This window comes from Hemicordylus capensis, chromosome 9 (assembly GCF_027244095.1).
Source record: "Hemicordylus capensis ecotype Gifberg chromosome 9, rHemCap1.1.pri, whole genome shotgun sequence".
Lineage (NCBI taxonomy): Eukaryota > Metazoa > Chordata > Lepidosauria > Squamata > Cordylidae > Hemicordylus > Hemicordylus capensis.
This window is the reverse complement of record NC_069665.1, coordinates 961399-988146: the sequence shown is the minus strand read 5'-3', so window position 1 is coordinate 988146 and position 26748 is coordinate 961399. Positions and strand designations below refer to the sequence as shown.

The following is a 26748-nucleotide window of genomic DNA, read 5'->3' as shown; positions in this document are numbered from 1 at the left end:
AAGCGGCAGGGCCCAGCACTCGGGGCGAGCAAAGGCCGCACCGTTGGGGTGGGAAGGCCGCCGGCCAGCGTGGTCGGGCAGGCTGCTCGCCTGGGGATGATCACTGCCCTGTGCGGCGAGTACAGTAGTGGGTGCCTTCCAGCACCCCAGGTACCTGGCTGCCACGTTCCCCTGGGATGCTGCCCATCTCTGTATCATAAGAAAAGGGGCAGCTGAGACTGAGGTGGGGGGAGAATTCACCCTCGTCAGCAATGAGGCCTTAGGCGCTGGGGGTGGGGGTGGGCACCAAAGGAGGCCATGCTGGCTCTGTTTCCCGGCAGCAGCCGGGGTGGCTGCCAAGCCTGAGAACGGCGCTGCCTGAAGACTGGCCATCCCTCAGGTAGAGCCCTGTGGATGACTGCCCAGCTCTAGCTGATGAATGGCCAGCCTGAGCCTCCGGGCAGCTGAGATGCCTCCTTGGGCACCTCCCTGGCTGGTTAGGAAGAGTTGCTGCCGGGAGGGGGGTGAGCCAGAAGAGCAGCAGAGACCCTCAGCGGGAAGAGGTGGCTGAGCTGAACACGTGTGGGTGCCGAGAGTTCCCTGGAGAAGCCAAGCACTGAGAGTGTGTGTGAGAGAGTCTTCCAAAATGGCCCCAAGCACGGCCCCCGCCCCCGCCCCAGGACTGACCCGCGCTGTTTCTCTGGCACCTTCCCTCCTTCCCCAGCTGCATCTCGACATGTCCGACGAGCACAGCGCCTTCACTGTCAAGCCCCGGCCCGGCACCCGCTGCACTTACGTCTCCCAGAGCGAGGGAGGCGAAGCCGGCGAGGGAGGAGGTACGCCCCGCACTCCGCCCACACCACGCTCAAAGAGCGGCCATAAGCAGGCGCGAGAGCAGCCCTGCTGGGCCAGGCCCAGGTCCCGCCGTGCGGCCCACCCGATGCCTCTGGCCAGCCAAAGGCCGGAGGGAGGCCTCTCCCCTCTCCAGCCGGCTGCCGCACCCGGGAGGCCGAGGAGGCCTCCTGCCTCTCCTCCTGGAGGGAGCCTCTGGGCCAGCCCTCAGGCCAGCAGCCACTGCTCGGCCAGCCTCCCTGAGGGTGTCCAAGCCCCTCTTACAGCCAGCCAGGCCGGTGGCTGCCCCTGCTGGGCCGCACGGAACAGGCAGGGCAGGCTGGGGGTGGGTGGGGGGCTGCCTGTGGGAGAGGCCCAGCCTCTCTTGGCGGGGAAAGCAGCAGCCCCTCCTGCTCCGGGTGTGGGGGGTGCTCCTTGGCAGCCCTCCTACTGGCAGGGCCACCCCCCCCCCAGCCTTCTCCTCTCTTGCTCCTTCGCAGGCAGGAAGCCCCACCTGGTCTCCCTGGCCCTGCGCAGCGGAGATTCGGCGGAGCTGGATGTGCTTTTCCACCCCAGCGCCAGCCAGCCCTATGAGGAGCTGATCCGCCTCTCGATTGTGGACAACCAGTACGAGGAGACCAGCGTCCAGCTGGTGGGCGAGGGCTACCAGGACGACATCACACTGGGCAACATCCACAGCTTCGTGGAAGAGACGGACCTGGAGGGGCCCCTGGAAGAGGACGCCGAGGGTGACAGGGAGGGAGAAGCCGCCGCCACGGGCAGGGGCTCCGGGCGGAGGAGGAGCCCGAACCTGCCCCAACCCCGTCTGGAAGGTATTGCCGTCAGGAAGGGCCAGTTGTTCAAGGGTGAGGGAGGAGAGCTGGTCTGGCGGGAGCGAGCATGAATGGTCCCCTTTCCTAAGCAGGGTCCACCCTGATTTGCATTTGGATGGGTGACTACATGTGAACTCTGTATAAGATCTCTCTTGGAGTGTAATACACCGTTTTGGAAAGAGTTGCAGTGGCTGCCAATTTGTTTCCGGATCCAATTCAGGGTGCCTTTGAATCCCTTAACGGTTTGGGCCTTGGATACCAGAAGGACCGCCTGCTCCCAAGGGTTTCTGCCTGCCCAACAGGGTCATCAGGGGTGGGGGTGGGTGGGTTTTGTTCTGTGTGCCGACACTGAGGAAGGCTAAACTGTTGTGCATGCGGGACGGGGCCTTCTCTGTTGTTGCCCCCAGGCTCTGAAATGCTCTCCCAGTGGATGTCTGCTCCTTGACATCTGTGGCTGTTTTTTAAAAAAACAATTACAGACCTTGTTGTTTGTTCAGGCATCTAACCCCTACATGCTGCCAGGTTTCTCAGCTTTCTTGCTTCTCTTTATCTTTTTAAATATGGGGTGTGTGTGTGTGTGTGTGTGTGTGTGTGTGTGTGTGTGTGTGATGGTGTTTACTGTTTAACTGGTTTTAAGGTTTTTAATGTGGCTTTTATGAATTGAACAACAAATAAAATAAAAATAAATATTCCCTTTGGAGGATGGGACCACGTCAGTGGAAGAACATCTGCTTGCTGGCATGCAGAAGGTCCCAGGTTCCCTCTCTGGCAGCATCTTCAGTTAGGGCAGCCTGATCTCTTGGAGAGCTGCTGCCAGTCAGTGTAGTAGACCAGACTGAGGCAGAGGGACCAAGGGTTTGACTCGGTAGAAGGCAGCTTCCTAGGTTCCTGAGGTCTCTTGTTCCAATCTGCTCTTCTCGTGGTGCCAATGATCTTGCTAAGGGGTTTCCCCCAGAATCCTGTTTCCCCCCCTTCGCAGCCCGATCCTGAAGTGGGTGCCACTCACCCAGATGTGGCTTTTTGTGCCTCTCTTTCCCAGCGGATCCAGCATGTGGGGCCTGTCCTCTTGCCTGCAGCAGCCACCCACCAAGGGGCCGTGTCATAACACGGCTGATGAGAAGGAAGGGTTCGAGAGACCCTCCGTGGCAGCTCCCCCTCTCTTCCCTCTCCCCCCCCTCACCCTCCACAAGGCGAAGCTGCAGAAGGGTGTGTGGAGGCAGGACCTCGAGGGAGGCTGCTGGGTTCACAGCACCTTGCCTTCACATGGGGGGGGGGGGCCTTAGCCTTGGCCAGAGACCTCACTGGGGAGGGTGGGGGTGGGAGTCTAACCAGGCTCTTCAGGCCTGTGCCTGGCCATTCGGGAGACACCTGTCTTCTGTCCGCCACGCAATCCGTGTGTGCAGAGGGAGGGAAATCATGTGTGGAGGGGCCCGAGAGATCACGAGACGGGGCACTAAGAAGGCTGAGAGCCTGTGCGTGTTGATCATGTGCTCCTCAAGCACCTTGCCACGAGGATGCCCTTGACTCCTGCTGCTGGGCCGTCTGGTCTGCTGCCTGGGCCCGGGACGGAGGAACGCCCAGGGGTCCCCGCCACCCCGTCCTGCAGCCCAGCAGCCTCGTGGTTCCGAATTCCCCCCCCCCCCGTTCTCTTTCCTCACAGCTGCCAGGACGGATCACATCCATTTTGGGGACTGCCACGTTGGGAGGCCCTATCAGGCAACGTTCACCATCACCAACCACAACAAGTCCGCCGCGATGCGATTTGAATGGCCCACTTCGGGCCCGCTGCACTTCTCCCCACAGGTAGGAGCTTCCGCTCTCTCCTTTCCTCGCAGCCTCTTGCGGCCAAGTCGCCCCGAGTTCCAAGCGGCAGCTGCAGGCCCCACAGCCACCAGCTGCCTGTTTCCTCGCTCGCTTGATCTGCATCTGCTCGCGGGGGGGGGGGGGCATCTCCCCCTTCCTAGGCGTGAGGCCCCCAGCTCTTCCTCAGCTGTGTTGCTCTGATGCCAGGGTTCTCAACCATCGGTCCCCAAATGTCATTGGACTAAAACTCCCATCATCCCCAGCCACAGTGGCCTTCAGGGAGGATGGGAGTTGCAGTCCAGCAACATCTGTGGAGGCCTGGGCTTCTCCACTATACAGCACGCCTGTGTGGAAAGTGGCCTGCACCCAGACCCCCCAGGTGAGCTTCGTGCGGAGGCGGCCGGCTGGCAGCAGGAGAACCTGGACAGGGAGGGGGGCTGTCAGCCGGCCCTCCGGGCACCCAGACGCTGCTTCTCCTTCCTTCCTCCTGCACGGACTGGCTTTCTGCCTAGGGCTTGAGGGGAGCTCATCCTGAGGGGAAGCCTGGTTGCTTTTTGTTCTCCGCACAGTCGCCTGGGCAGCCCATTTGCTTCCTGGAAAGCAAAGACCTAAGAACATCAGAAGAGCCCTGCTGGGTCAGGCCCAAGGAGGCCCATCTCATCCAGCATCCTGTTTTGCACAGTGGCCCACCAGATGCTGCCTCTGGGGTGCTCACAGGCAAGAGGTGGACGAGGGCATGCCCTCTCTTTCTGCTGCTTCCCTAAGCAACATCTTACCTCTGAGGCGGAGGTGGCCAATAGTCCTCCGTCTAGTAGCCATTGACAGACCTCTCCTCCATGAAGTTCTCCAACTTCAGACCTTCCGGGGGTCCTTCCACTGGCCCCGTTCCTGGCTACCCAAACAGTCCTGGCACAGACTTGGTCCTGTCCGTGAATCCCAGCAGTCTGGGCTGTTCTCTGAAAAGCCCTCTGTGGCAGCTGAGGGGTGTGTGTGACCTGTGAGCTCAGGGTAGGGGAACTGCAGGGAAGAGCCTTGGCCTTTGAGCCCAATGAGTGACATTTGAGTAGGGCTGGGGGTGTGTGTCACATGGGGAGCCGGGGCTGCTGTGGGCTTGCGGTGCCTGGTGGGAGCCAAGCCCTGAGCTGAATTAACTCCCAAATAAAATGCCCTCCTTCTGCCTGCAGCATGCCTGCCTCTTCAGGCAAGGAGTCCAACTTATGATCCTCCTGCTCGTCTCTTGGTTCTCAGACCATGCAGGATCCTGCCGCTGACATTCGGGTGCCTCCTTCCCTCCCTCTCTCCTAGGTTGGCCATCTCCACGCAGGATGCACCAAAGATGTCATCCTGACCTTGAAATCCAGCATGCCCATCACCCTCAAAGCTCACCCAGTCAAGTGCAAGGTGTCCAGGATCTCCTTCCAGCTGCCTAATGACCAAGTGCCTGACTGGGACGATCGCCTCCGCACGGTCAAGTGGGTGGATGTCTCCAAGAGCACCACAGCCACCCGTCCGAGTAAGAAGAAGGTAAGAAACCAGGGCACAGAACGGTGCTCAGACCAGCCTTGCACAGCACGCAGGGCGGGGGATGACAAGGATTCTGTGCCCCAGATCAAGTTCCACAAGGGTGGTGGAAATCAACAACAGGGGGCAAACTATATTGTAAGAGAGCCACAATGCTGCTGGGGGGGGGGGACACGTTGAGAGAGGCATATTTCGGGCAAAGAAGTGGTGGGGAGGGGAGGGGTGCGTCACCCTTTCCTCGCCTGCCGCTTCTCCCTCCCTGCCCCAGCATGTATCAGAAATGACCCCGTTCACAAGAAAGCCACAGTTGGGTGCTGCCTTTGTAGCTCTGGGCCATCCATAACAGGAAATGCCTGCTCAAAAATGATTCCTCTATTCATTCATTCAATTTTTATACTGCTCTTCTAGAAAGGCTCAAATATATGGGCCAAGACCAGGACCTTCTTTCCAACCACCATGTGGTATTTGTTGAGGGTCTGCAGGAATTTCATGATACCTTGAAATATCTTGGATTTTGTTTTTGTTTTTTTAAATTATAGCTCTCTCTTTAGCCACACTGGCTCTGAAAACAACTTACAAAATTAATTGCTAAAAATCTACAGTCAAATCACCCCTTAAGGATTCTATACACATTAAAAAACAACGAAAGGCTGTGCTTTGACCAGGCATTGATTGGTAGCTGCCCAGTTCTGTTGCTTGGCAGGAGACAGGAGAATCCCTTCTTGCCTGACCTGGCTGCTTTTATAGAGGCTGGGGCTTGTCCTGTGACCTGCTCTGGCCTGTGGCTGCCCAAGAGACTTCTTCCCAGGTCTGGCCCTTGGACTTCCTTGCTCTGACTCCCTTCACGGGCTGAATTCATGAGCTGTGCTGCTGCCTACAGGCTCCAGAGGTGGGGCAGGACACTTTTCTTCCCACATTGACTGGGTCAGGAGGAGTCCTGTAGAACCCCTGCTGCATTGAGTGATGAGAATGAAATGTGTCTTCTGGAGAAGACACTTCCGTGCCAGGACTGGTGCTTTGACATGCCAGACTGCCCCCTCCTCCTGGGCCTGCATCTGAGGGTAGGAAGACGTGGCCACTCTGAGAACCTCCTGTGGCTGCTCACGGTTTCCCCTTGATGCAGGTGATCGAGACAGACCCGGAGCCTGCCTACGTGGTTGCAGAAGACAGCGCTCGTGAGCTGGTGCTCCGGGCCAGTGCCACCCTTGACTATGCCCAGTACAAAATGGAGGTGGACACCGTGCACTTCAAGGAGACGCTGCTCCTCCAGACCCGGGTGTTCAAGTGAGTAGCCAACGTGCAAGGACTTGCTCAGGGGCGGCATTCTGGGGCTTCCCCTCTCTCGGGGGCTCATTCTTCCAAGGCTGCACCCAGGCAGGTCTTTAACAGGAGCTGTTGGCTTTCCCCCTCTCCCAGGAGATGAGCCTGGCTTCTTGCCGCCTTCATGACACTTTGGACAAAGGGCCCTCCCTGCTATTCTAGGGGTGGCCAGCTGCTGTTAGACTACACCTCCCATCATCCCCAGCCAACATTACAACTGGGGATGATGGGGATGGTAGTTCAACAATCGCTGGGAAGCCTTGGATTGGCCACCACTGTCTGTTCCTTGGCTGATTCAACTATCAGGCTTGCCTCCCGGAATCACCACCACTTCCGGCCACTTTGTTTGTTATTCTTGTACATTTGTACGTTCTCGGTTGCTGCTATCAAGGCATCTCATTGGGTTATCCTCGTCATGTGCTCCTGGGCAGGACTATGTAAATACTAATAGAAAAGAGTCTATAGAGCCTGACGGGGATAACCCCACCCCAGTTCTTATAGTCCTGCGTTGCTCCTGGCAGGTTGTAGTCTCTCTCTTCTTAGGATCATAAATTGTCAGTATTTTCTGTGTCCCCTCTGTCATTGAAAGTTCATTTGTTGCCTTGTTTTTTAAAAAGTGGAATCAGTCTTAAAATGCTGCAAAACTGCTCTGGGGAGGAGGGCTTGCGATGGCACAGCCAGTGGCCAATTAGCACTGTGCACAGCCAGTTTCTGTGGCAAACTGACACAGAGCCCATTTCCCCCAACCACAGCCCTGGAAAGGATTAAGCAGGTTTGACAGGAGCATGGTGAGCATCTCCTCTACTGAGGTTTGCTGATTTTTGTTCTTCTTTCTCTTTGCCCCATTGTGCGAGCAGAGTGGAGCTGTCCAATACAGGGAATGTGCAGCTGGAATACTCCTGGAGAGTGGTCATGGAGGACAGCGGGAGGGCCGTCAACTTTGCCAAGGAACCCACCTCGACAAGCCCAGAAGGTGGAGCAGACAGACCTTGGCAGCCCTCTCTCTCTCTCTCTCTCTCTCTCTCTCGGGGCCTGCTTCCACCCCCACCCCCACTCGGCTGCTTTGAGGACTTTGGGTTCCATCCCTTTGCACCCTGAGATCTGCCTCACCACCCTCTCCCCCACCCGCTTCCTGCCTCCTGCTAACTTCTCCCGTCATCCCAGACCTGTCTGGACTGCTGCTCATATATTTGCATTAGGCCTTTGGGGGAGGAGCAGCAGCGGCTGCCTAGCCCAGAAGGCAGCTGCTTCCCTGCGGAGCCTTCCGAGGAGGTGAAGCCTTGCTGAGGCATCTGCACTGGCCTAGAGCTCTTCTGCGCTCTCCCTGCCAGCACCTCCTCTGAGACAGGAAAGGGCCACTGGCTGGAGTGGTCCCAGCGGCCTGGAAAACGTTTCTCTTCATTGGTGGAGTTTGCTTCAGCCCCCAATCTCTGCCAGGCGATCCTGTTAGGGGACTGGGAAATGAACGGGAAGACCCCAGGGCCACTTGGAAGAGGGCAACTAGCGGGAATGGCCGTCTCACCTCCCCCCTTCCTTTCGCCCAGGGGAGGCTCCTTCTCACGCCTCTGCTGCTTCCGTCAAGGTCCAGTCCAGCCGACCGCTCAGCCAGCTGGGGAGCATGCTGGACAGCTTGTCTTCCTACCTGCTGCCAGCAGGCTCCCACCCGCCCTTCTCCATGGAGCCCAGCAGCGGCACCATCCCCCCTGGCAGCTCCCAGTTCCTCGGAGCGCAGTTCTCCCCCCTGGAACTGGGCGAGTTTGAGGGCCGCCTACTCTGCAGGTGAGTCACCGAGGAGGAGGAGGAGGAGCCGGGCTGTCTGCCCCCTCGCCTTAGGCCCTGGGTGTGGCATGGGGCAACCTGCAGGACTGGCCTGAGCCATCTGGCCACCTCCAGTATCCTCTCTGCAGCCCATTCCCCCTCTCTGCATCTGGTAGCACAAGATTCCCAACAGGACTCCCCCCCAAGTGTTGGCCTTCGAGGTGCAGGGAGGGTCCGGCACACTGCTGCTGGCTTGTCTGAAGAGAACAGCAGGTGAGGCCCTCAGGCCCAGTATAGGAGTCTGCGGGCTTGGCAAGTGTGGTGAGGGCTGTCCTGGAGAGAAGGAAAGCCGCCAGAGAGGGCAAGGGAGAAGGAGAAGGAGGGCATCCCTCCTGGGGAGTCAGATGCCCCGGGAAGTGGTTTTGCCTTTGCAATCCAGGTCCGCCTCTTTCTTCTCAGCATTTCGAACCTGAAGCCTGACGAGGAGGGCCCTGTGGTGGCTGTGAAGGGGAAAAGCCTCATGCCATATTGCCATTTTGATCTGGAAGACTCGGACTACATCACCGCAAGCAGACGCGCTCCCGACCTGCGAGGCCCTGGCGGGGCACCCGTGGACCCAAGCACCAAAGTGATTGAGTTCACTTCGGTGGGAGTGCGCATCAGAAACACCAAGTGAGCACCTGGCTGGCTCAGGAAACGGCCTCCCGAGCACATTCTGGGCCAGCACTGGGGCCAGAGAAGCGGGCTAGCTGAGCAGAGCTGCTGTCCCCTTTTCAGCCCTTGGTGTGGGGGGTGGGGGTCAGAGCACTCCAGGGTGGTTCTGCCATGTCTCCCTTCTCCCTCCTTGCACAACCTCCACAGACTTTGACTTGGGAAGAGCCTCTTTTTTGTTCCACTCCTGCCACAGGAAAATAGTACTCTGCTTGTTCTTTGCTATAATCTGGTACTAAAATGCCTTAGTATGTGATCTAGGCTGACAGCCAAACTAAATTACTCCTGAGTAGTTCTAGTAAGTAACTTAGCCTGGATGCCAGCCATGGCCACCGTATGTGCATTAAGTCTGCTTTGGCACAGTCAGATTTCAAGCAAGAAGGTTCCAAGATTCTCTTCAGGCTCTGTGGAGTTCAGTTCCAAAGCACAAGAATTGTGTAATAATTTGCCGCTCAATTAATTCAAGGTGATATTTCCATGCCCACTGACCAAAGATATTGCCAAATATTCTTTGATAGGACTCTGCCAAGATTCTTCCTCCATTTTGCACAGTAACCATTATTCTTGGCACAATAATACAATTATATACCCTTATTTGATAGAACGATGCAGGGCACTTTCATGAAGGGCCTTTATGTCCCTTTGTGGTTTTTGGTGTGTGTGTGTGTGTGTGTGTGTGTGTGTGTGTGTGTGTGTGTGTGTGTGTGTTGGGGGTGTGTGTGTTTGCATATTTGTGAGCCATGTGGACGGCCTTGGAGGAGAGTCGGGGTTCCCCCGGGGTGCTTTCTGGGCAGGCAGCAACTCTTGTGAGCAGAATAATAGGAATCAGGCACTCGCAAAATGCTTAATAAAATTAATCTTGGATTAAAGATGTAGGACATCTTTCATCAGTTTAATCAGTGGATTAATCAACTCAAATTTGCTTGATTAATCAGTGGGGCCTTGGCTTTAATCCAAACTAGGTGCACACCTGCTTTTTTGCCATTTTCATATTGCTATGGCAGGGAGTGAAAAGAAAATGTGTACAAGTGTTTTCCTCTAACATAGGAATTCACTTTTAAAATGTAAACAGAGTTCTACTTTGACACCTTCAGAGCAGCATGTGTAGGTACAAGGCTTTTGTGAGATGCAGTATTTAAATGTGACTGATTGATTAACGGACTGTTTAAAGGGCAGGTGACCAATCAATGAAACTTTTAAACTCAGTTGGCAGGCCTCATGTGTTTGCTCTCCCTCTTGCCCTGGCCAGGAGCTTTGCCATCATGAACCCCACCAATGCCCCCTACTCTTTCCAATGGACCTGTGACCAGGAGGAGGAAGGCCAAGAGCACACAGCCTTCATCTGCTTTACAGAACGGGGCCAGCTCCAGCCAGAGAAGTCCGTGGAGGTGAGTGGGCAGAGGGCAAGGACAGCACGGCAGCCTCTGCCTAGGTCGAGAGGTCTCGTCTCTGAGATCTGCTTGGCCGAGGTGTGGCCACTCCTGTCAGCCTCTTTCTACTACTGTGACTCTTCCAGGTCTTAAGCAGGAGTTTAACGCCCAGATGGATGTGGGTCCCATGTGGCCCTTGGATGGGTAGCATCCCAGCACCCATCTGTTCCAGGTCTGGTGGGAACCCTGGCCTCAGGAAGGGAACCAGAGTCCAGGGTGTTCTACTGGGTGTGCCCAGAGGGGCCCTTGCCCATGCCGGGGTGCCCATCAGTGCCCAGCAGATCCTGGAGGCCTCTGGCTCTCATTGTAGGATTGGGCCCGCGGGGCCCTTCCTTCAGCCACACGGAGTCCTCCCAGCAGCAGCAAGGGCCAGTTTGTGCAGGAGCAACCAGGCCCTTTCAGCTGGCCAGGGCGAGCACAATGCCCATCACACCCCCTTCCCTAGGGCGGCAGGCAGGCAGGCAGGCAGGCAGAGGAGCCTCCTGGTCTGTAAACTGAGTTGGATCCCCACAGAACCCACTGCAGACTTGGGGAAGCTCCTCCTCCCAACTGCACAGCAGGTGCCCTCGGAGCAGATTCAGGGACCCAGCTCTGCTGCAGAATTGACCATCCATCCTACAAGATGGACAGGAGGCAAAGGGCAGCTGTTTGCTCACCATGTTGCTGCAGGAGCCACCTGGGGGCTTCCTGGGCTCAGGGCAAGGCAGGCGTGTGCCAGAGGAGTCCACACAGCAAGGAGTGTGGTGATGTCTGCCTTTTTGGCCTCCGCAGGTCATCTTTGAATTCATCCCCCAACATCTGGACAACACAGAATCCTTCTGGACATTCTCCATCCCTGAACACAACATTGCAGTTCCATTCCTCTTGGTGGGCCACACCACCGACCCCGCGGTGTCCCTGGACAGATCCCACTTGAACTTCCATTCGCTCTTGATCGGTAAGGAGTGTCACGGGGGCAGCTGCTGGCCTCAGCGCGCTCAGGAACAGCAAGGGCTGGACTTCCTGAGGCTCTCGAAACAGAGCATGGAAAGAGCTGCCTCAGGAGGGAAGAGAGACACCCAGGATTCTTGCTGGAGCAGAGGAGCCGGGAAGGACAAGAGGCACACCTCCCACCAAAGCCTGGTTGCCCAAGGCCCCTGGCTGTGAATTTGCCTATAGCTCAGCCGGGGTCACGTTTTGCACTGCCCTCCTCCCTCCCTCCCTCCCTCCCTCCCATGTTTATTGTTAAAAATGACATTTTAATTTTAGGAAGTAACTTGCAGGAAAGTCTTTGCATAGCATCACAGGAGGGGAAAGGAGGGCTCCACAGGGAACTCACCGTGTGCCTCTTTCTTCTCCCGCTAAGGACATGAGGCTCGTGAGAGCGTTGAGATGATCAACGAAGAGAACAAGGCCTACCCTTTTGCCTTCAGAGAAGGCTCCCGTTTTTCAGAGGGGCGTATAAATTTTCTGAAGGTGCAGCCCATGGAAGGCTCGATCCCACCTTGTTCCAGGTACCGGAAAACAAGCACCTGGATGCCGTTGTCATCGTGCGCTCTACTCTTGGGGTTCAGAGACCTGGAATCATTGCATGTTCTGCTCTCCTCCCCCCACCCCCCGCCCGCCACAGTGGTTTTGCTCATGGCTGTTCTGATTCTGCCCAGGGGTACTGTCAGGGGTTGGTCAAGTCAGGCACTGGCCAGGGCTCAGGACCATCTGCAGGCCCACCACTCAGCTCTGACACCCTGCCCAACTTGCTTGAGGGCCTGAGCAGTGGCCCTGGCCCAGAGTGCTTTGCAGTGGCCACTGTGGAGGCCACCATCCGTCCAATTTAAAAAATGCAATGTGTTCATCGCAGCAGTGAATGACTGTGATGCAATGAGCACCTTGCATCGTTGTCAGACATGCCTGGTGGTGGTGGCCCATGCCACCGCCACAGAGCACCCTGCACCACTGCTGCTGCCTCCCAGCCCCTGAGCGGGCCCAGCGCAGGAGTTTGCCCCGGGGTTCCCATCACCTGGCATCAACCCTGACTTTGCATGCTTACAGAAACATCCAGCCAGGAGAGACAGGGCTTGCCTTCAGAATGCTGGTGTTGGCCATACTACTTCTATCCTCAGAGGAATCGCTCTCCAGCTCACTTGCATTCTGCACTGTAGGGAAGAAGGAATCTTGGCCCCTTCCAGGAACTGGTCCACAGAAGCGCGTCTCCCCTGAAAGGCCCTCTGTGCTCAGGCACCAGCAATATTTGAGTGCTCAGCATTCTACAGTATTTGCCTCTTGGGAGCCACGAGGAAGTGAATAGTCTTCTCCGCACAACCAGCCTCCACTAACCAGTGGGCTGTTCCCTTGCAGGCTTCTGGTTAACATCTTCTTCATGCCAACACTGGAAGGGGAGGTCAACTTCAACTTGCTCTGCGATGTCAAGTGGAGGAGTCAGCCTCTCTGCCTGAACGTCAAAGCCACCGGCCACACCATGAATGTCTCTGTGAAGTATGAGAGAAACGAGAGCTTGTCTACGGAGCTGGACCCTGACCAGGTGAACATCGTTGACTTCCAAGAGGTGAGAGAGCAAAAGAGCTGAGAGCTCACTCTGTGTGGGGGCTTGATCTCCAGAGTGTTTCCTGAGCCACAGAATCATCCTTGCACAGGGATGCTCCTGGAGGGGCAGCGGAGACTCCGGCTGCCTCTCTTAGCAGAGAATTTTCTAGATCTTCCATTCTTGCCCCACTTCCACCCACCTACCAACCGCAAGCAGAGAGTTTCTGCAGGCAAGGGGGTTCTCAGCCTTGGGCCCCCAGATGCTGTTGGACTACAATTCCCATCATCCCTAGCCTAAATGGCCAAAGGCTGATGATGGGAGTTGTAGTCCAAGAACATCTGGGGGCCCAAGATCGAGAACTCCTGCTATAGGCTGAGGATCAGTTTCGTCATTTCATCTATGGGGAAAGAGAGAAAGTTGTGTGAACAGAGAGACATTTTTCTCCCTCTCACACAATACTAAAAGCAGAGGTCATCCCATGAAACTGATTTCCAGGAAATTTAGGACTGACAAAAGGAAGCACTTTCCCCACACAACGCATAATTAACCTATGGAATTCTCTGCCACAAGATGTGTTGATGGCCAATAGCCTGGATGGCTTTAAAAGAGGCTTAGACAAATTCACAGAGGACAGTGGCTACTAATCTGGTGGCTAAAGGTCACCTCCAGCCACAGAGGCAAGATGCCTCCCAATCCCAGCTGCAGGGGAGCCACAGCAGGAGAGGGGGCCTGCCCTCCCCTCTTGCCTGTGGTCTCTCAGAGGCGGCATCTGGTGGGCCACTGTGGGAAAGAGGAGGCTGGACTGGAGGGGCCTGATCCAGCAGGGCTGTTCTTATGAAAGAGGAGACACAAGCTGGGGGTCCCATGAAGATTCGTCCTCGGGCCCTCTTTAGCAAATCTCTGGGTGGCAAAGAGCTCTCCCACACCAGAAGGCCCACAGTTGGAGGGCTTGCTTTCCTGTGGCCCTGCTTGTCGCTAGGGGTTCTAGAGCGGCTTTGATGCTGCTATGCCCTCTCTCTGCTCTGGACAGGTGCAAGTGAATGATTATGCTCACTGTAAGTTCTTCATCCTGAATACTGGCAAATTCAACTTCACCTTCTCCTGGGAGTTTTACAACGCCAAAGCCCTGCAGCGGTATTTTGCCCTCTCCCCAAGCAACGGCGTGGTGGAGGCCGGAGAGCGAGCGGAGGTGGTGTTCTCCTTCCACCCGCTGAAGGCCTGCACCTTAAAGGATCTGGAGCTCAAACTACAGGTCAGGCTGAGGCTGGGGAGGCTCTTCTCTGGGTCCTTCTCCACACACCTTTGTGTTTCCATCTGGGTTTTCCTCTCTTTCAAGAGCAGCCACAGGAGAGTCCTGCCAGGACTGTGGCCGCAGCATGGCGGGGAAGGTGTTTGGACCCTGCCCTCGTCCCAAGGGAAATCCTAAGGGCAACTTCCTTCCCAGGCCCATGTAGGGAGGGGGGCGGCAAGGGAGGGGAATGTTCACTGGGACCACCACCGCACGTGGGCAAAGGCTTAAGAAGTCTTCTCCCCACTGAGGTCCCCATGGCTGTGATCGAAAGGCGGGGGAACCCAAGCAGAGGCCCTGGAAAGGCTTCCAAGCCCTGCAGACACTTGGCGGTGGGGGGGGGGCAGGGGACTGCAGTGAGAGGGCCACGTCTGCTTGGCCCCCAGGCGGGTGCTGCAGGGGCTTGAAGCTGCCCAGCAACATCTTCTGTAGGCTTCTTTCTGGGGCAGGGAAGGGCAGCTCCTGGGGGCACTCTGGCTGGCTGCTCATCCTCTTGGCTTCGGCCTCCTCCTCCTCCTCCTCCATGCGCTGCGAGCCTGACACTGCCCCCCATATCCCTCCTCCCCCACGGGCGCCTCCCAGCTGAGCAGCCCAAGGGAGTGTGCCGGAAGAGGCAGGCAGCTGGCTCCCCCCTTCCCAGTGCCGAGGCTCCAGGGTCTGCCGTGACCAATGTGCCCCCCGGGGGCTTCTTCTTCTGGCTGCTCTCCCTACAGATCAGCCACGGCCCCACATTCACTTGTGCACTGCAAGGCTCCGCCATGGCTCCCAGCATCCACTTCTCCCCCACCAAAGTCGACTTTGGAAACTGCTTCATCTACCACGCTGGAATGCCCATCCCCAAGCGGACCCTCACGGTCACAAATAAGGATGGCAAAGAGGCCAGGTGAGCTGGGGCGGAGCTGGGCAGCCGTCAGCCCCGAGGCACAGAGGGCCAGCAGGAAAGCCCAGGTTGTCTGATGGTGCTGGGCTATGGGCAGCCTAGAGAGCCAACTGGCCCGGGAGCAGGAGGCACCAGCCCCTGCAATTGGGGCCAGAGGGGGATCCAGCAGGCAGGGGAGCAGGGGGCAGGAGCAGGCATGCAAGGAGGCTAGCAAGCTGCCTGTTGCCCAGAGGAGGTCCAGCCTGACCTGGAAAGGTGTGGAGCCCCAAGAGCCCCAGGGGCACCGACGGCCAGCTCCCGGGGCAGGTGGAGGAGTCGCCTTACAGGGCCCCATCACCCTGCGAACCCAGGCGCAGTCTGAAGCTGGGAGTGGCTCACCACAAGCGGCAGCAGGCCCCAGATCCCTGCCCCATCACAGAGGGTGGGGCGCCAGAGGAGGGCCTCCAATGGAGGATGAGAGGTTTGGGCAGTTGAAGGTGGACATTTCCCAAAGAGGTCAATCCACTTTTCAAAATGGATTTGAGAAGTCTGCAAGTCAAGTTGGTAGAAACCTGATGGCTTTCTTCTGCTGTAAGCCCCTGCATTGGAAGGTGAAGTCAGTGCCAGCAAAAGCTCTCTGCTCAGATGCAGGGGTGGGTGTTGCGGTTCCGGGAGACATGACGGTGCCCAGGGAGGCAGACTGCTTTGCTCCTCATGAGTAAGACGGCTGGTCACAGTCTTTTCTGGCTCTCCACAGGCTGGAGTGCTTGTTCGCCAACACAGCTTTCCTCGAAGTGGCCTCCCACGGCACAGTGCTGAGTCCTGGAGGGAAGGCAGAGATCCCCATCACCTTCTTTCCCCGAGAGGCCATTGCCTACCACGAAGCCGTCGCCTTTGAAATCAACGGGCTCTCCCAGCGGAGTGTTGAGGTCTCTGGGAAGGGCATTGAGCTGAAGGTGAGATGGAGTCGGAGAAGCAGTGAGCAGCAGCTCTCTCGCTCCCAAGGCCAGGCGAAGAGTCCCAGACTCCTCAGTATGTCATTGCTGCAAGGCCCTTTGGAGAGCTTCCTCGCCTGGGAGGGCTTTCTGACCGCTCCCGCTTTTGTGCCTTAGGAGATCTCCACCTGGGGTCCCCTGAGGTTGTTGGGCTGCAGCTCCTATCATCCCCTGCCACAAGGGGCAAAGGCCATTATGGCTGGGAGGGATGATGAGAGTTGTAGTCCAATGACCTCTGAGGACCCAAGGCGGAGAACCCCTCCCTAAGAACTAAACCACACATCCAGGACCACTGTTAGCCAGAGACCCCCAGAGACTGCAAACCGCCCCTGCCCAGCGGGATCTGGCTTCCTGACCCTCAGGGCCTCGAGCTCTGGAGAACCTGCTCTGGGTGGTGTCTGGGAGCGACAGGCAAAGCCAAGAGGCACAGCAGAGCCCAGCTGGTCTCCAGGCCTCAGGGGAGCCTGCCCGGTGTCTGCTTGGTGCTGTCCGAGGTCTGGTACTCCAGTCTGGCCCGACCCGTTGCTCTGACTGGCCATGGCTGAGAGCTCCCTCTGGCCCTCTGGGCTCTCCTACCTGGCCGGACGGGCGGGACAGTTGCATGGAGGCTCACTCCTCTCTCCAGTGCCAGGGCTTCTGCGCTCTCATCCAAGCCCCGTTCTGTCTTTCACCTGCCTGCAGATTGATGTTGTGGAGCCTCACAGCAAAGTGCTGAAGTTCGGAGCCATCCCTCCAGGGCACGTGGCGAAGAAGACAGTCACCATTGTGAACAACAGTGTCACCTTTGTCACCTTCAGCCTGAGCTTTGTATCCTCTGTGCCTGAGTTGCAGGAGATGAAGGTAAGGCCTTGCTCTGCAACAGTCACTGCCTGCCTGCCTGGCCACCCACCATGAGCTCCCTGGGCCCTGGTCAGGCATTTCCCGCACAAGAGCTTGGACAGGTTGCTCAGAGCCCTGTGTGTCGCCATGGCCGGGCATTCGCTCCAGCCTTGGTGTGCATGCTGCACGTGCACAGGAGCACATATTTCGCCCTTCTCGGTTGCTGAGGCCAGGGACATCTCATGGGTTATGCTCTCTCAAGAGCTCCAGGCAGGACAGAAAGTAAGTAGTTAAAAAACTAAGCCACACCCACTAGAGCCTGAGGGGGATCACCCCACCCCAGTTCTTTCTGTCCTCAGCAAGCTCCATGGCAGCGTTTTTCTAGCTCTCTCTATTTTCTGCTGATATTACTTCTCTAATTGACTTCCTAACTCCCCAAAAGTCAGGGTATGCACTGAGATGGGGGAAGGGGTCACGTGACTGTGGGGTCGATTTTGGGGTTCAGGGACTGGCAAGTGATTACAGGATAAACTGCTGCTATGAAAAATCCACCCTGTCCTGACCAGGGTGCTCCACTCACCCCCACAAAGTTAGCCTTGTACTCCTGTTACCTGCCACCTAAACACGGCAGCTTGCTCAGTTTTTCAAAATGTGGATGTTGGTGACTTTACCTGTCACAGAGCAGGAATGTTTACTTTCCATCTCATTGTGGGTAGAACCTCTTTGGTCAAATTGCCAGTCGCAGAATGTTTCCTAATAAATAAGCAGTGTCACATAAACAGTGGAATAACTTCCTACAACACTAAAGCACAATCCAGGCATTTAAGCACTTTCTTATTAAGTATAATTGCAGAAGTACTTCATCTTGACTGGGTTCTACTTGAAAATGCTAAATTTAAGAAATGTTAAAATGTACTCCTTGCAGTAGTAGTAAAGGATTTATTTAGTTCTAAACCAACATGTTTTAATGGTTTCAAGAAGAATGGATAATCTGGGAATTTTGCTTATCAACCCAAACTGGGGATTTTGAAAACTGAGGTGGAAGATCTACACATGTAACTAGATAATCAGTTTTAAGACTTGAGGGATTCCTCCCAAGTTTGTGTAAGACACAAAGAAGTTAATTTGATGTTAATACTTTAATGCAGGAGTCCCCAACCATTGTGGCTGGGGATGAGGGGCTTTGTAGTCCAACAACGTCTGGGGACCCCAGGCTGGGAATCCTGCCTTAATGTATTACTAATTTCAATGGCTTTAAACAACTGTAAGGCTTTGTCTGAGATTGCGGTGATAGGATTTCAATTAATGAACAAGTTAGCTCAGATCTGGTTTGGTCAAGAGGCCAACTGGGTGCCAATTTGGGAAAAGACCAACAAAGAGGTAATGTCCCTGGATCCTAGGACATCACCTCTTGCAGGAATAGCCTCTCCAGTGAATTTTTGCAGAGCTCCCTTTGACAAGGCCTTGCCCTCACCAACAAGTCACTTTGGAGTAAAGGAAAAGGGCGGTGTTGGGGTTGGAGACTTGTGGAGGGTCTCAAGGGGGTTTTTGGTGACAATTTCCATTTGGAATGAGGCCAAAGTTAAACTGGTGTAATTTGGGCCTGAGTTTGTCACAAGTCGCTACTGCAACAGGGAATTTCCCAGATTAGATGCTGCAACGTACTCGCAACGTGTCTGCTAGGTGCCCCTCCATACTGCCCGGGTTTCCACATCGGTGTTGCTGCTGCGTTGTCAGCAGGATACCGTTCATATTTCCCATGCCTTGATTTGAATTGTAATGATGCATTTTTGCCCTACAATGTTGTAAATGTGCTGCAGGAAAGTAGCTGTATTTTTCCGTGGTAGGGAAGCTTGCAATGGAGTTTATGCATTGCAGTATGGACAGTTCTTTGCCCCAATGCCCATACTTGCTTCCTCTGCCCCTCGCTGCGGGGAGAAAAACAGGCAAAGGGAAATCTCACCTTTCCCCTCCTTTCCTCCCCACAGATCCCAAACCCCACACCTCCCTCCTCCTCCGTTTGCTTCCAGTATAACTTGAGCTTGTCGACACAGAAGGGAAAGGGAGAGCAGCTGAGCAGATTTCTGAATCCAAGCCTTTCTTGTGCACTTTTTACTGAAGAGGAAGCATTGAAATAATCATTTACTTCTGGGCAATCCCCCTTGCTTGCTACAAGGCAAAGGGCAAGGAGAGAGAAAAGTCACTTACTTCAGAGGAAGCCCATTGAACTGAATCATGATTCATTTACTCCTGTGCAATCCCACAGCGCTCACTGGAGGAGCACTCGCTTCCCCCCTCCTAATTATTAATTTCCCTGGCCAGTTCCTATCTTTCCCCCTTCCTGGCTTGCTACAGGATTCCCTTTTGCTCCCCACCCCCCATAAGCAGTTCCCTTGTTTTGTCACTCCAAAGGATCTCCTCATGCAACCCACTCCCCCTCTTTTCTTTTTTAAATTCCCCCCCACCCCGATTTTGCTTGCACAAAGCTGGAATGATGCAAGACAAAGTTAGATTTTTGTTTTGGGACGGTGCTTCCCCCTGCTGGTGGATTTGCCCAAGGCAGCTGAAAAGTTACCCCCCAAAAATTCACGTCACCCTGCCCCCGCAACTCCATTGGCCAAAATGGAGCAAGGGGAGGGGTAGATAAACACGTTTCAAGGAGAAAATGGACAGTCCTGCCTTGAAAACACGTTGCAATGGACAGAAAATATGAATGGCCACCAGCCTACAAGGAAGCCTTGAATAACACTTTACTCTCAGTTTTGAACCGTGCACTATTCTGTCACACTTTGCAATGCTTTACCCCTTGCAAATCTCATAGTCTGGAAAACGCCCAGGGTGCTTTCCAGATTGCACGCTGTTCAGCAGGAAAATGCTTTGGCTTGGCAAGATCATTTTGAAAACATAAATAGCTTGTGCAACCCAAACCCTACAATGGGAAAACACAGCTATTTATTTGTGACGCACATGCAGTGTTGTAGGACCAAAACAGAAGGATAAAACCTGAAGGAAGGCTTTGGAAATGTTGGCACCTTGCTGACAGGGCAGGCACTGCGATGTTGGATCACAGGCAGTAGGGAAGCACCCTTAGTGGACAGCAGTGACCCTGTTGTAGTGTGTCATCTGGAAAGCGCCCAGGAGGAGGGCCACGGGTGGGCGGTCAGGTGGGCGGGCTCCCCCCACAAAAAAGACACAGCCACAAAAGGGTCGTGAGTCTGTCTGGGAGAAAGCCAGGCTGGCCCCCTTCTCCCTCCCATCCTAGTTTCCCATCACATGCCAAGGAACTGCTCATGGAGGAGCATCCCGCCACATGAGCCCCAGCCTGCAGCCTGAAGGGGGTACAGCTCAGACACAGAGCAAGTGGGGGCAGAGCCTGGGGCGGGGGCGGCCCTCTCTCTGCCCTCTCTCTGCCCTCTCTGGGGCTCTAAAGGCGATGCCTGGCTTTCTCTTGGGCAGGTTCTCACCATGTCTCCTTTCAGCGACATAATCCTGAAGCCCAAAGGAGGCTCCTGCCACGTGGAGGTGACTTTCTCCCCCAAGGGCCGCATCCTGCACTTCACAGAGGAGGTCCTGATTGAGTGCCAGGGGATCCTGCGCTCCTTCTTTGTGGTGCAAGGCTGCTGCCAGGGCATCGAAGTCAGCCTGGACCAAGAGCATGTCCCCTTTGGAGCGGTGGTCCAGCGGAGCCAGGCCTCTCGGCGCATCACCATACACAACACGGGAGACGTGGGAGTGGGGTAAGCAGAGCGCCCCCCCCGGGCCCCAGCTCCTCCCTGCCTTTTGTGCATTGCTTAGCCAGGAAGAGGAAAGACCAACAACTTCTCTTGATAAAGCAGTACGCAAGCTTTTGCATCAAGCAGGTCTCCTGTTGACTCGTTTCCTATCCTAAGGGCTAGGGGAAGAGGGGACCAAGCAACCGTCCCACTAAGGGTCTGCCACTCAGCAAAGCCGACACCCCGCCGGCTTGCCCCCAGTCCCATCACCTCCCTGCCCCGTGGTTCCCACTGGGTGGATATGGCTTCCTCCCCCCACCCCAGCCACTCCCAGTCCTGTAGCTCTGCCCTGCAAGACAGGCCCCGCTTCCGAATGGCTCCTCAGAAACCTGCACACTTCCAGCACCAGGAGGGTGTACCTCAGGAGCGTAACTACAATAGGGCAAGGGGAGACAGTTGTCTGGGGGCCCACTGGCTTGGGGGCCCCCCCGAGGCAAGTCACATGACTGACTCCCCCAGCCGCGCACCCGCGCGGGCTTCCTTCTGTTGTCTTCATCCTCCGAAATTGATGTGAGTGTTCAGACCTGGAGCTACCAGAACTGTGTGTCTTTCTCTAGTACCATTCAATGACTTGCATTGCCCACAATTTACAACACCTTTTAAAAAATACTTTAGGATGATGCTCTATTGTGGCGCATAGGTGACTGAGATATAGACATAGACATAGATAGATAAATTTTGCTCTGCTTTTTGTTACCACTATTCAGCCTCATTTAAGATTTCTTTACTTCATGAGCTGAGCTTCAGTGAAGGGGGGGGGCACTCCAACCTTGCTACGCCCCTGGTGTTGTGCCTTGTGCCTAGTCTGCTGTTCTCGTGGTCTGCCTGCCTTAGAGACCGGCAGCCTGCAATGGAGAGGTGGAGTCTCCCCCACCCCGGCGCTGTGCACCCTGAAATGGCTCAGAGGGAAGAAGGGATGGAGATGAGACGAGTACCCACCAGGGGCAGGCACCCCACGGCTACGTCCTCCCTGGGGGGCCTCACCCCCCCGCATGACTTCTGCTCCATGAAGGGACATCCTCAGCCCACTCCCCGTTTCTTCTCTCGGAAAGGTTTAAATGGGACGCCAAACGCTTCAAGCCCGACTTCTCCATCAAGCCCGTGGAAGGCTACATTTCCGCCGGCATGGACGTCTCCTTCGAAGTGACCTTCCACCCTTGCGAGCAGAGCCAGGACATCCGCTACGAGAACCTGCGCTGCCAGATCCAGGGCCGAGAGCCCCTGAAGCTCACCCTGAGCGGGTGCTGCGTGGGAGTCCCCCCCGTCAAGGAGGTGGGGGGCTTGGGGGGGCGCTGCTGCAGACCCTGCTCTTGGGTCCAGCTCTTCCCACAGGAGGCTCTTGTCTGGCAGGGCAGCCGGGGAGAGGCCCCCTCGGGCCCAGCTGCCTCCGCCCGGGCCCCTGCTCTGCCCACAGCGCTTCCTCCTGGGCCCTGGGCCCGGCCCCTCCCGCCCTGCTGCCACCACTGCTTGCTTTGGCAGCCTCCAGATTTGGCCCTGTGCCTTTGCAGGTGGTGAACTTCATTTGCCAGGTGCGGGCCAAGCACATACAGACCATCATGCTGTCCAACCGGACCAACCAGCCATGGACCCTGCGGCCCATCATTGAGGGGGAGCAGTGGAAGGGACCCGAGTTTGTGAGGGTGGAAGCCCACCAGCAAAACAAGCCCTATGAGATTACATACAGGCCCCTTGCCATGAACGTGGAGGGCAAGAAGGACCAGGTATGCGCAGAGGCCAGGGAGCGGAGATCTTTCTCTGTCTCCAGGAGGGGAGGGCGGCTTCCTTGTGCCTTAGACCCCCATCCACCCTTCCCCTTCCCCTGCCTCCCCCATGAGGAGGAGGACAGTCTGATCTCCGCCTTGGCTTGTTGCACCTCCGGCTGCTGCCACGGCTGCGGAGAGTGAGCTGTGCGCCCCTGGCTTCTGATTACCTCCCTGGCCTCAGAAAGAGGTCGGAATTAAAGCTGCCCTGCCCAGCTGGGGCCGAGCTCACGATCCGGCTCCCTGCTGCCTCTGACCTTGTTTTCTCGGTTGCTGGGGTCAAGGCCATCTCTACGGGTTATCCTCATCACGTGCTCCAGGGACAGGACTTAAGTTAATTAGCTGAAGAAAGACCCGGCTGAGGAGGACGCGCTTGCGCACATTGCTGTCTTTCAGCCTCCACATCTAAGCTGGTTGGGGTCTCACACAGCCAAAGGCCAGACTTTAGGAACTCAGGAAGTTCCTGGGTTGCACTGTCAGTTCCAGCAAGACATCGCAGGGGAGGGTTGTCCAAAACGCTGGCCTATTTTCTGGGTGTCCCAATGCTTTGGACTCACCTCGTGTGGTCATGAAGAACCTGTCCAGGGGCTTCTGCTGGGATTCAAGCAGAGGACAGGCTCATCTCAGCTGGTGGCAAGAAGTATCTCTGCTACTGCCCGTCTGTGCAGACAATACTGAGCTAGATAGACCAATGGTCTGACTCAGTATATGGCAGCTTCCTATGTCCCTATGTCCCTAAAACATCTCCCTCAGGCAGATATTCTCCTGCGTTCATTGTCTTGAGTCTGGGGGATTACCAAGAGAAGTCTGTTGTGTGTAAAAAAAGAGGGGACGTTTCTGGATCTCTCTTTGCAACGATAACTGCCACAGTGGCTGCTCCCTGTTCCAATGCAGCTGGGTCCTGGTATCCAGAGGCTGTTCCTGGTGGGTTGCCACACCCTTGCTCTTCTATGCCCACTGGAGCATTAAGGCACACCAGTGTCTGGCTTTGCCATGCTGTCTTTCATTATCTGCCAGGGTTAGGAACATAGCAGCATAGGAAGCTGTCATATACTGAGTCAGACCCTTGGTCCATCCAGCTCAGTATTGTCTACCCAGACTGGCAGCGGCTTCTCCAAGGTTGCAGGCAGGAGTCTCTCTCCCAGCCCTATCTCGTTGGAGATGCTGCCAGGGAGGGAACTGGGAACCTTCAGCTCTTCCCAGAGCGGCTCCATCCCCTGAGGGGGAATCTCTTCCAGTGCTCACCCTTCTAGTCTCCCTTTCATATGCAACCAGGGTGGACCCTGCTTAGCTAAGGGGACAAGTCATGCTTGCTACCACAAGACCAGCTTTCCTCTCCTAAAAAGATCTCAAGTACAGAGCCAGGAAAGATCTTAGGGAATATAGGAAGCTGCCATATACTGAGTCAGACCCTTGGTCCACCTAGCTCAGTATTGTCTTCACAGACTGGCAGCGGCTTCTCCAAGGTTGCAGGCAGGAGCCTCTCTCCCAGCCCTATCTCGTTGGAGATGCTGCCAGGGAGGGAACTGGGGACCTTCTGCTCTTCCCAGAGTGGCTCCATCCCTTGAGGGGGGAATCTCTTCCAGTGCTCACACATCAAGTCCAGCTCTCCTCTCGGTTGGGAAGGGGCAGCATGAACATTGTGGTGTTAGCTCTGTGCATTTGCCTGAACTCTTAAAGTGGCTCGAGAGCCTGCTTGTTCTGGGAATCCCGTTCACGGCAGCCATGTCTTGTGAGGAAATCCAGCCTTGCCACGTCCCGGGGCCAAAAGTGACAGGAGCCCTTTCTGCCTCTTCTTCCTGCATTCAGGGATCCATCTTCTTCCCACTCCCAGATGGGACAGGGTTGCTGTACCTCCTGCAGGGCACCACAGAGCCCCCCAAGTCTGCAGGGACCATCATCAGGGAAGTGCCATGCAAAACGTCCTACACCGAGCTGTTCCCCATCACCAACTGGCTACATAAGCCCCAAAGGTACGTGGAAAGGGAAGGCATCCCAGGGCTGGGGCCAGCAGCAGCCTCCGTTCCTTGCCTCCTGGCATCGCCAGGTGCACCAACCTACCACCAACTGGGATTCCAGAGTTCAAGGTGCGTTCCGGGCAGGTTCCTTGCCCTCAGCAGCCCTCCAGGGCTGAGTTCTCCTCCTCTCCCTTCACTCACCTGCTGTTTGAGTGGCTGAGATCAGGGCACGGGCCCTTCCCTTCCTACCTGAGCAGCTCCTGCTGGAACACATGGGCCAGTTGCTCTCGCCTTCCAGTGCCCTGTGGGGCTTCTGCCTGCTGCCTCCGTCCCCTCTCTTCCTCCCCGCTCCCTGCACACCCACAGAGGGCCTTGCTGTCTAGAGTAGGGGTTGGGTCTCTGGGTGTTACTGGATTACAACTCCCATCATTCCGATGGCCTTTGTCCCGTTCTGGTCCAACAACATCTGGGGACCCAGGCTGGGGAACCCCTGGGCTGGCGTGACACTGCTCTGGATGCAGTGGGGGTTTCCTGGGTGACTCTGTAGCTGGTGTGTCCTCTTGAATGATGCGGTTGGTGGCGTGCCGGCGCTGGGACGCTTGTGGGCATGTCCTGGGGTCACAATGGTGGCCCTCCATGATGCCGGTGACCTCCCGCCTCTCTTCCTAATCCGAGCCTTTCCCATTCAAGAGGCCCCTGAACTCCTGGGACAGAATGATGGGCTGACTGGGCCACATGCCAGGAGAGGAGGGTTGCCAACTGGCCAGAAAATGTTGGCCTGCTTTACTCTTGTGCTTTTAAAAGCAGCTTGATCTGCAGAAGTCAGCTTTGTTTTTATGGCAGGAAGATCGAGACTGGGCACCTGCTAACGTCTGCACATCAAAGTGTGATCAAAAGCAGAACTTCAAAGGCCAGTTGAGAGTCTGGCATCCCTCCAGGACCAAGACTCACGTGTGTGTGTGTGTTTAATCCCGTTCAGTGAAAGAAGCTGAAATGCTCTGCATGCCACGGCCTCTTCTGGGGAAAGTTTCACGTTGTTCCCTGCCCTTCCCGCCCAGGTTCCGGGTCACAGTTGACATGCTCAAACCAGAGAAGCTGGAAGTCACCACCACACTGAAGACCCTGGACTATGTGGACGTGCCGGCCTCTGCCAAGAAGGACCACAAGCTCACCTTCTTCTCTTACAGGGAAGGCATGTACAGCGCCAAGGTAGGAGTCCCGGAGAGGCCCCCAGCCTGGCACAGCTTGCTGGGGGCTGGGGAATCTGCGGCCAAAGGAGACTGCGGACCTGCTCAGCAAAGCCTTTCGGAGCGCCCTAGGCTCCCCAGCCCACACGCCAGGGCCTGAGCTTCAGGACTTTAGGCACTTTGTCCCATCACAAGACATGCAGGAAGTGTTTCCTGTCTCCAGTGGTTTGCAGCCAGGACAATGGAGCCTGTGTGAATTGAGGGTTAATGGTCTGCCTTTCCGGGCACCTGGTCGAACTGTCATGTCTTCTCCCTCTCCCCCACCCCCCGCCCTGCCCTGCCACCAGACCAGCCACCAGCAGAACGGGGATCCGTAATTTCCCCTCACATTATCTTTTACTGAATGCTCAAAAAACACAAACAAGAAGTGAAGCAGCCTTCCTCCCCCGCCACTCGTTGCTCACTTTTTGAAGGCTGAAATCTCCAGGTTAGTTAGTGCACATCACGGCTTCAGTGAAGACACTTCAACATGTCGCATTTGTTTGGCCTCTCCCAGTTCACAGGCTTAGTTCCCACGTAAGCAGCTACTGGCCAGCCACCAGGCTTCCATGAAGTGGTCTCTTTGGGGGCCTTGTTTCCATGGGGCTGAATCACAGCAGGGATTCCCTTGCACTTCGGCTTTCATGCTCAAAGCCGCAGAAATACAGAGTGGCTCTTTTCTGTCAGTCACCGAGGAATCCGAATTGGCTGGATTTGCAGTCCGTTCAAACGGGCTTCATCCAGGAGGAGCAGCCAGGCCCTCAATGTGACCAGCATCCTTCCCTCTCCTGGTGACTCCCTGCAGGTGACCTTCCGCAATGAAGCAACCCAGGAATTCCTCTTCTACCTGATCACATTCAAAGCCATCCCGTGTGGCCCGCTTGGCACCATTGAGCTGGCCACAGCTGTCCGGCAAAGCACCTCCTCCTCTGTCAAAGTGGAAAACCCCCTGAACTCTGCGGTGACCTTTGGCACGGACTGCAAAGTGCCCGACATCAACATGCCCTCCCAGTTCATCATACCTGCTCAGTCCGAGGTACGGAGCAGCCCTTGAGAACTGGGACGTGGGAGCACCCTGTGGAGCTGGATCAGCCAGCCAGCCGTGGGAGGCCAGGAGGGCCCAACTCTCACTCTGCAGCCACGCCCATCTTCACCTAGTGGCAGGCCACCCAAGAGGGGACGAGTCAGATTTTCCCGTGGAAGTAGGAAAGTGCGGCTGCAGGGAAGGCCCTCTCTTTCCCACACCCCACTGGGACGCACATCAGAGGTGGGCAGAGGGCAGAGGAAAGCCTCTCGGTGCTCAGGCAGGCTTGTCTGAGAGATACAGGCCTTGTCCAGGTCCCAGGCCATGGCGGGCTTGAAA

The 26748-nt window shown here is 56.1% G+C and overlaps 1 protein-coding gene across 4 annotated transcripts in view; it reads left to right on the top strand.

The window, feature by feature from the left end:
* The window catches only part of HYDIN (HYDIN axonemal central pair apparatus protein), a 156822-nt gene that overhangs the window by 126637 nt on the left and 3437 nt on the right, over positions 1–26748 (top strand). For all 4 annotated transcript variants that reach the window (XM_053271217.1, XM_053271215.1, XM_053271216.1 and 1 more), the window contains 22 exons: positions 704–815; positions 1311–1643; positions 3304–3446; positions 4752–4970; positions 6091–6251; positions 7145–7260; positions 7832–8066; positions 8505–8717; positions 10006–10144; positions 10958–11123; positions 11532–11679; positions 12521–12728; positions 13738–13959; positions 14709–14878; positions 15612–15810; positions 16531–16689; positions 20125–20405; positions 21494–21713; positions 21950–22162; positions 24011–24174; positions 25218–25368; positions 26191–26421. In XM_053271217.1, the coding sequence (XP_053127192.1) occupies positions 704–815; positions 1311–1643; positions 3304–3446; positions 4752–4970; positions 6091–6251; positions 7145–7260; positions 7832–8066; positions 8505–8717; positions 10006–10144; positions 10958–11123; positions 11532–11679; positions 12521–12728; positions 13738–13959; positions 14709–14878; positions 15612–15810; positions 16531–16689; positions 20125–20405; positions 21494–21713; positions 21950–22162; positions 24011–24174; positions 25218–25368; positions 26191–26421 (4203 nt within the window). The remainder of the gene's footprint in view (positions 1–703; positions 816–1310; positions 1644–3303; positions 3447–4751; positions 4971–6090; positions 6252–7144; positions 7261–7831; positions 8067–8504; positions 8718–10005; positions 10145–10957; positions 11124–11531; positions 11680–12520; positions 12729–13737; positions 13960–14708; positions 14879–15611; positions 15811–16530; positions 16690–20124; positions 20406–21493; positions 21714–21949; positions 22163–24010; positions 24175–25217; positions 25369–26190; positions 26422–26748) is intronic.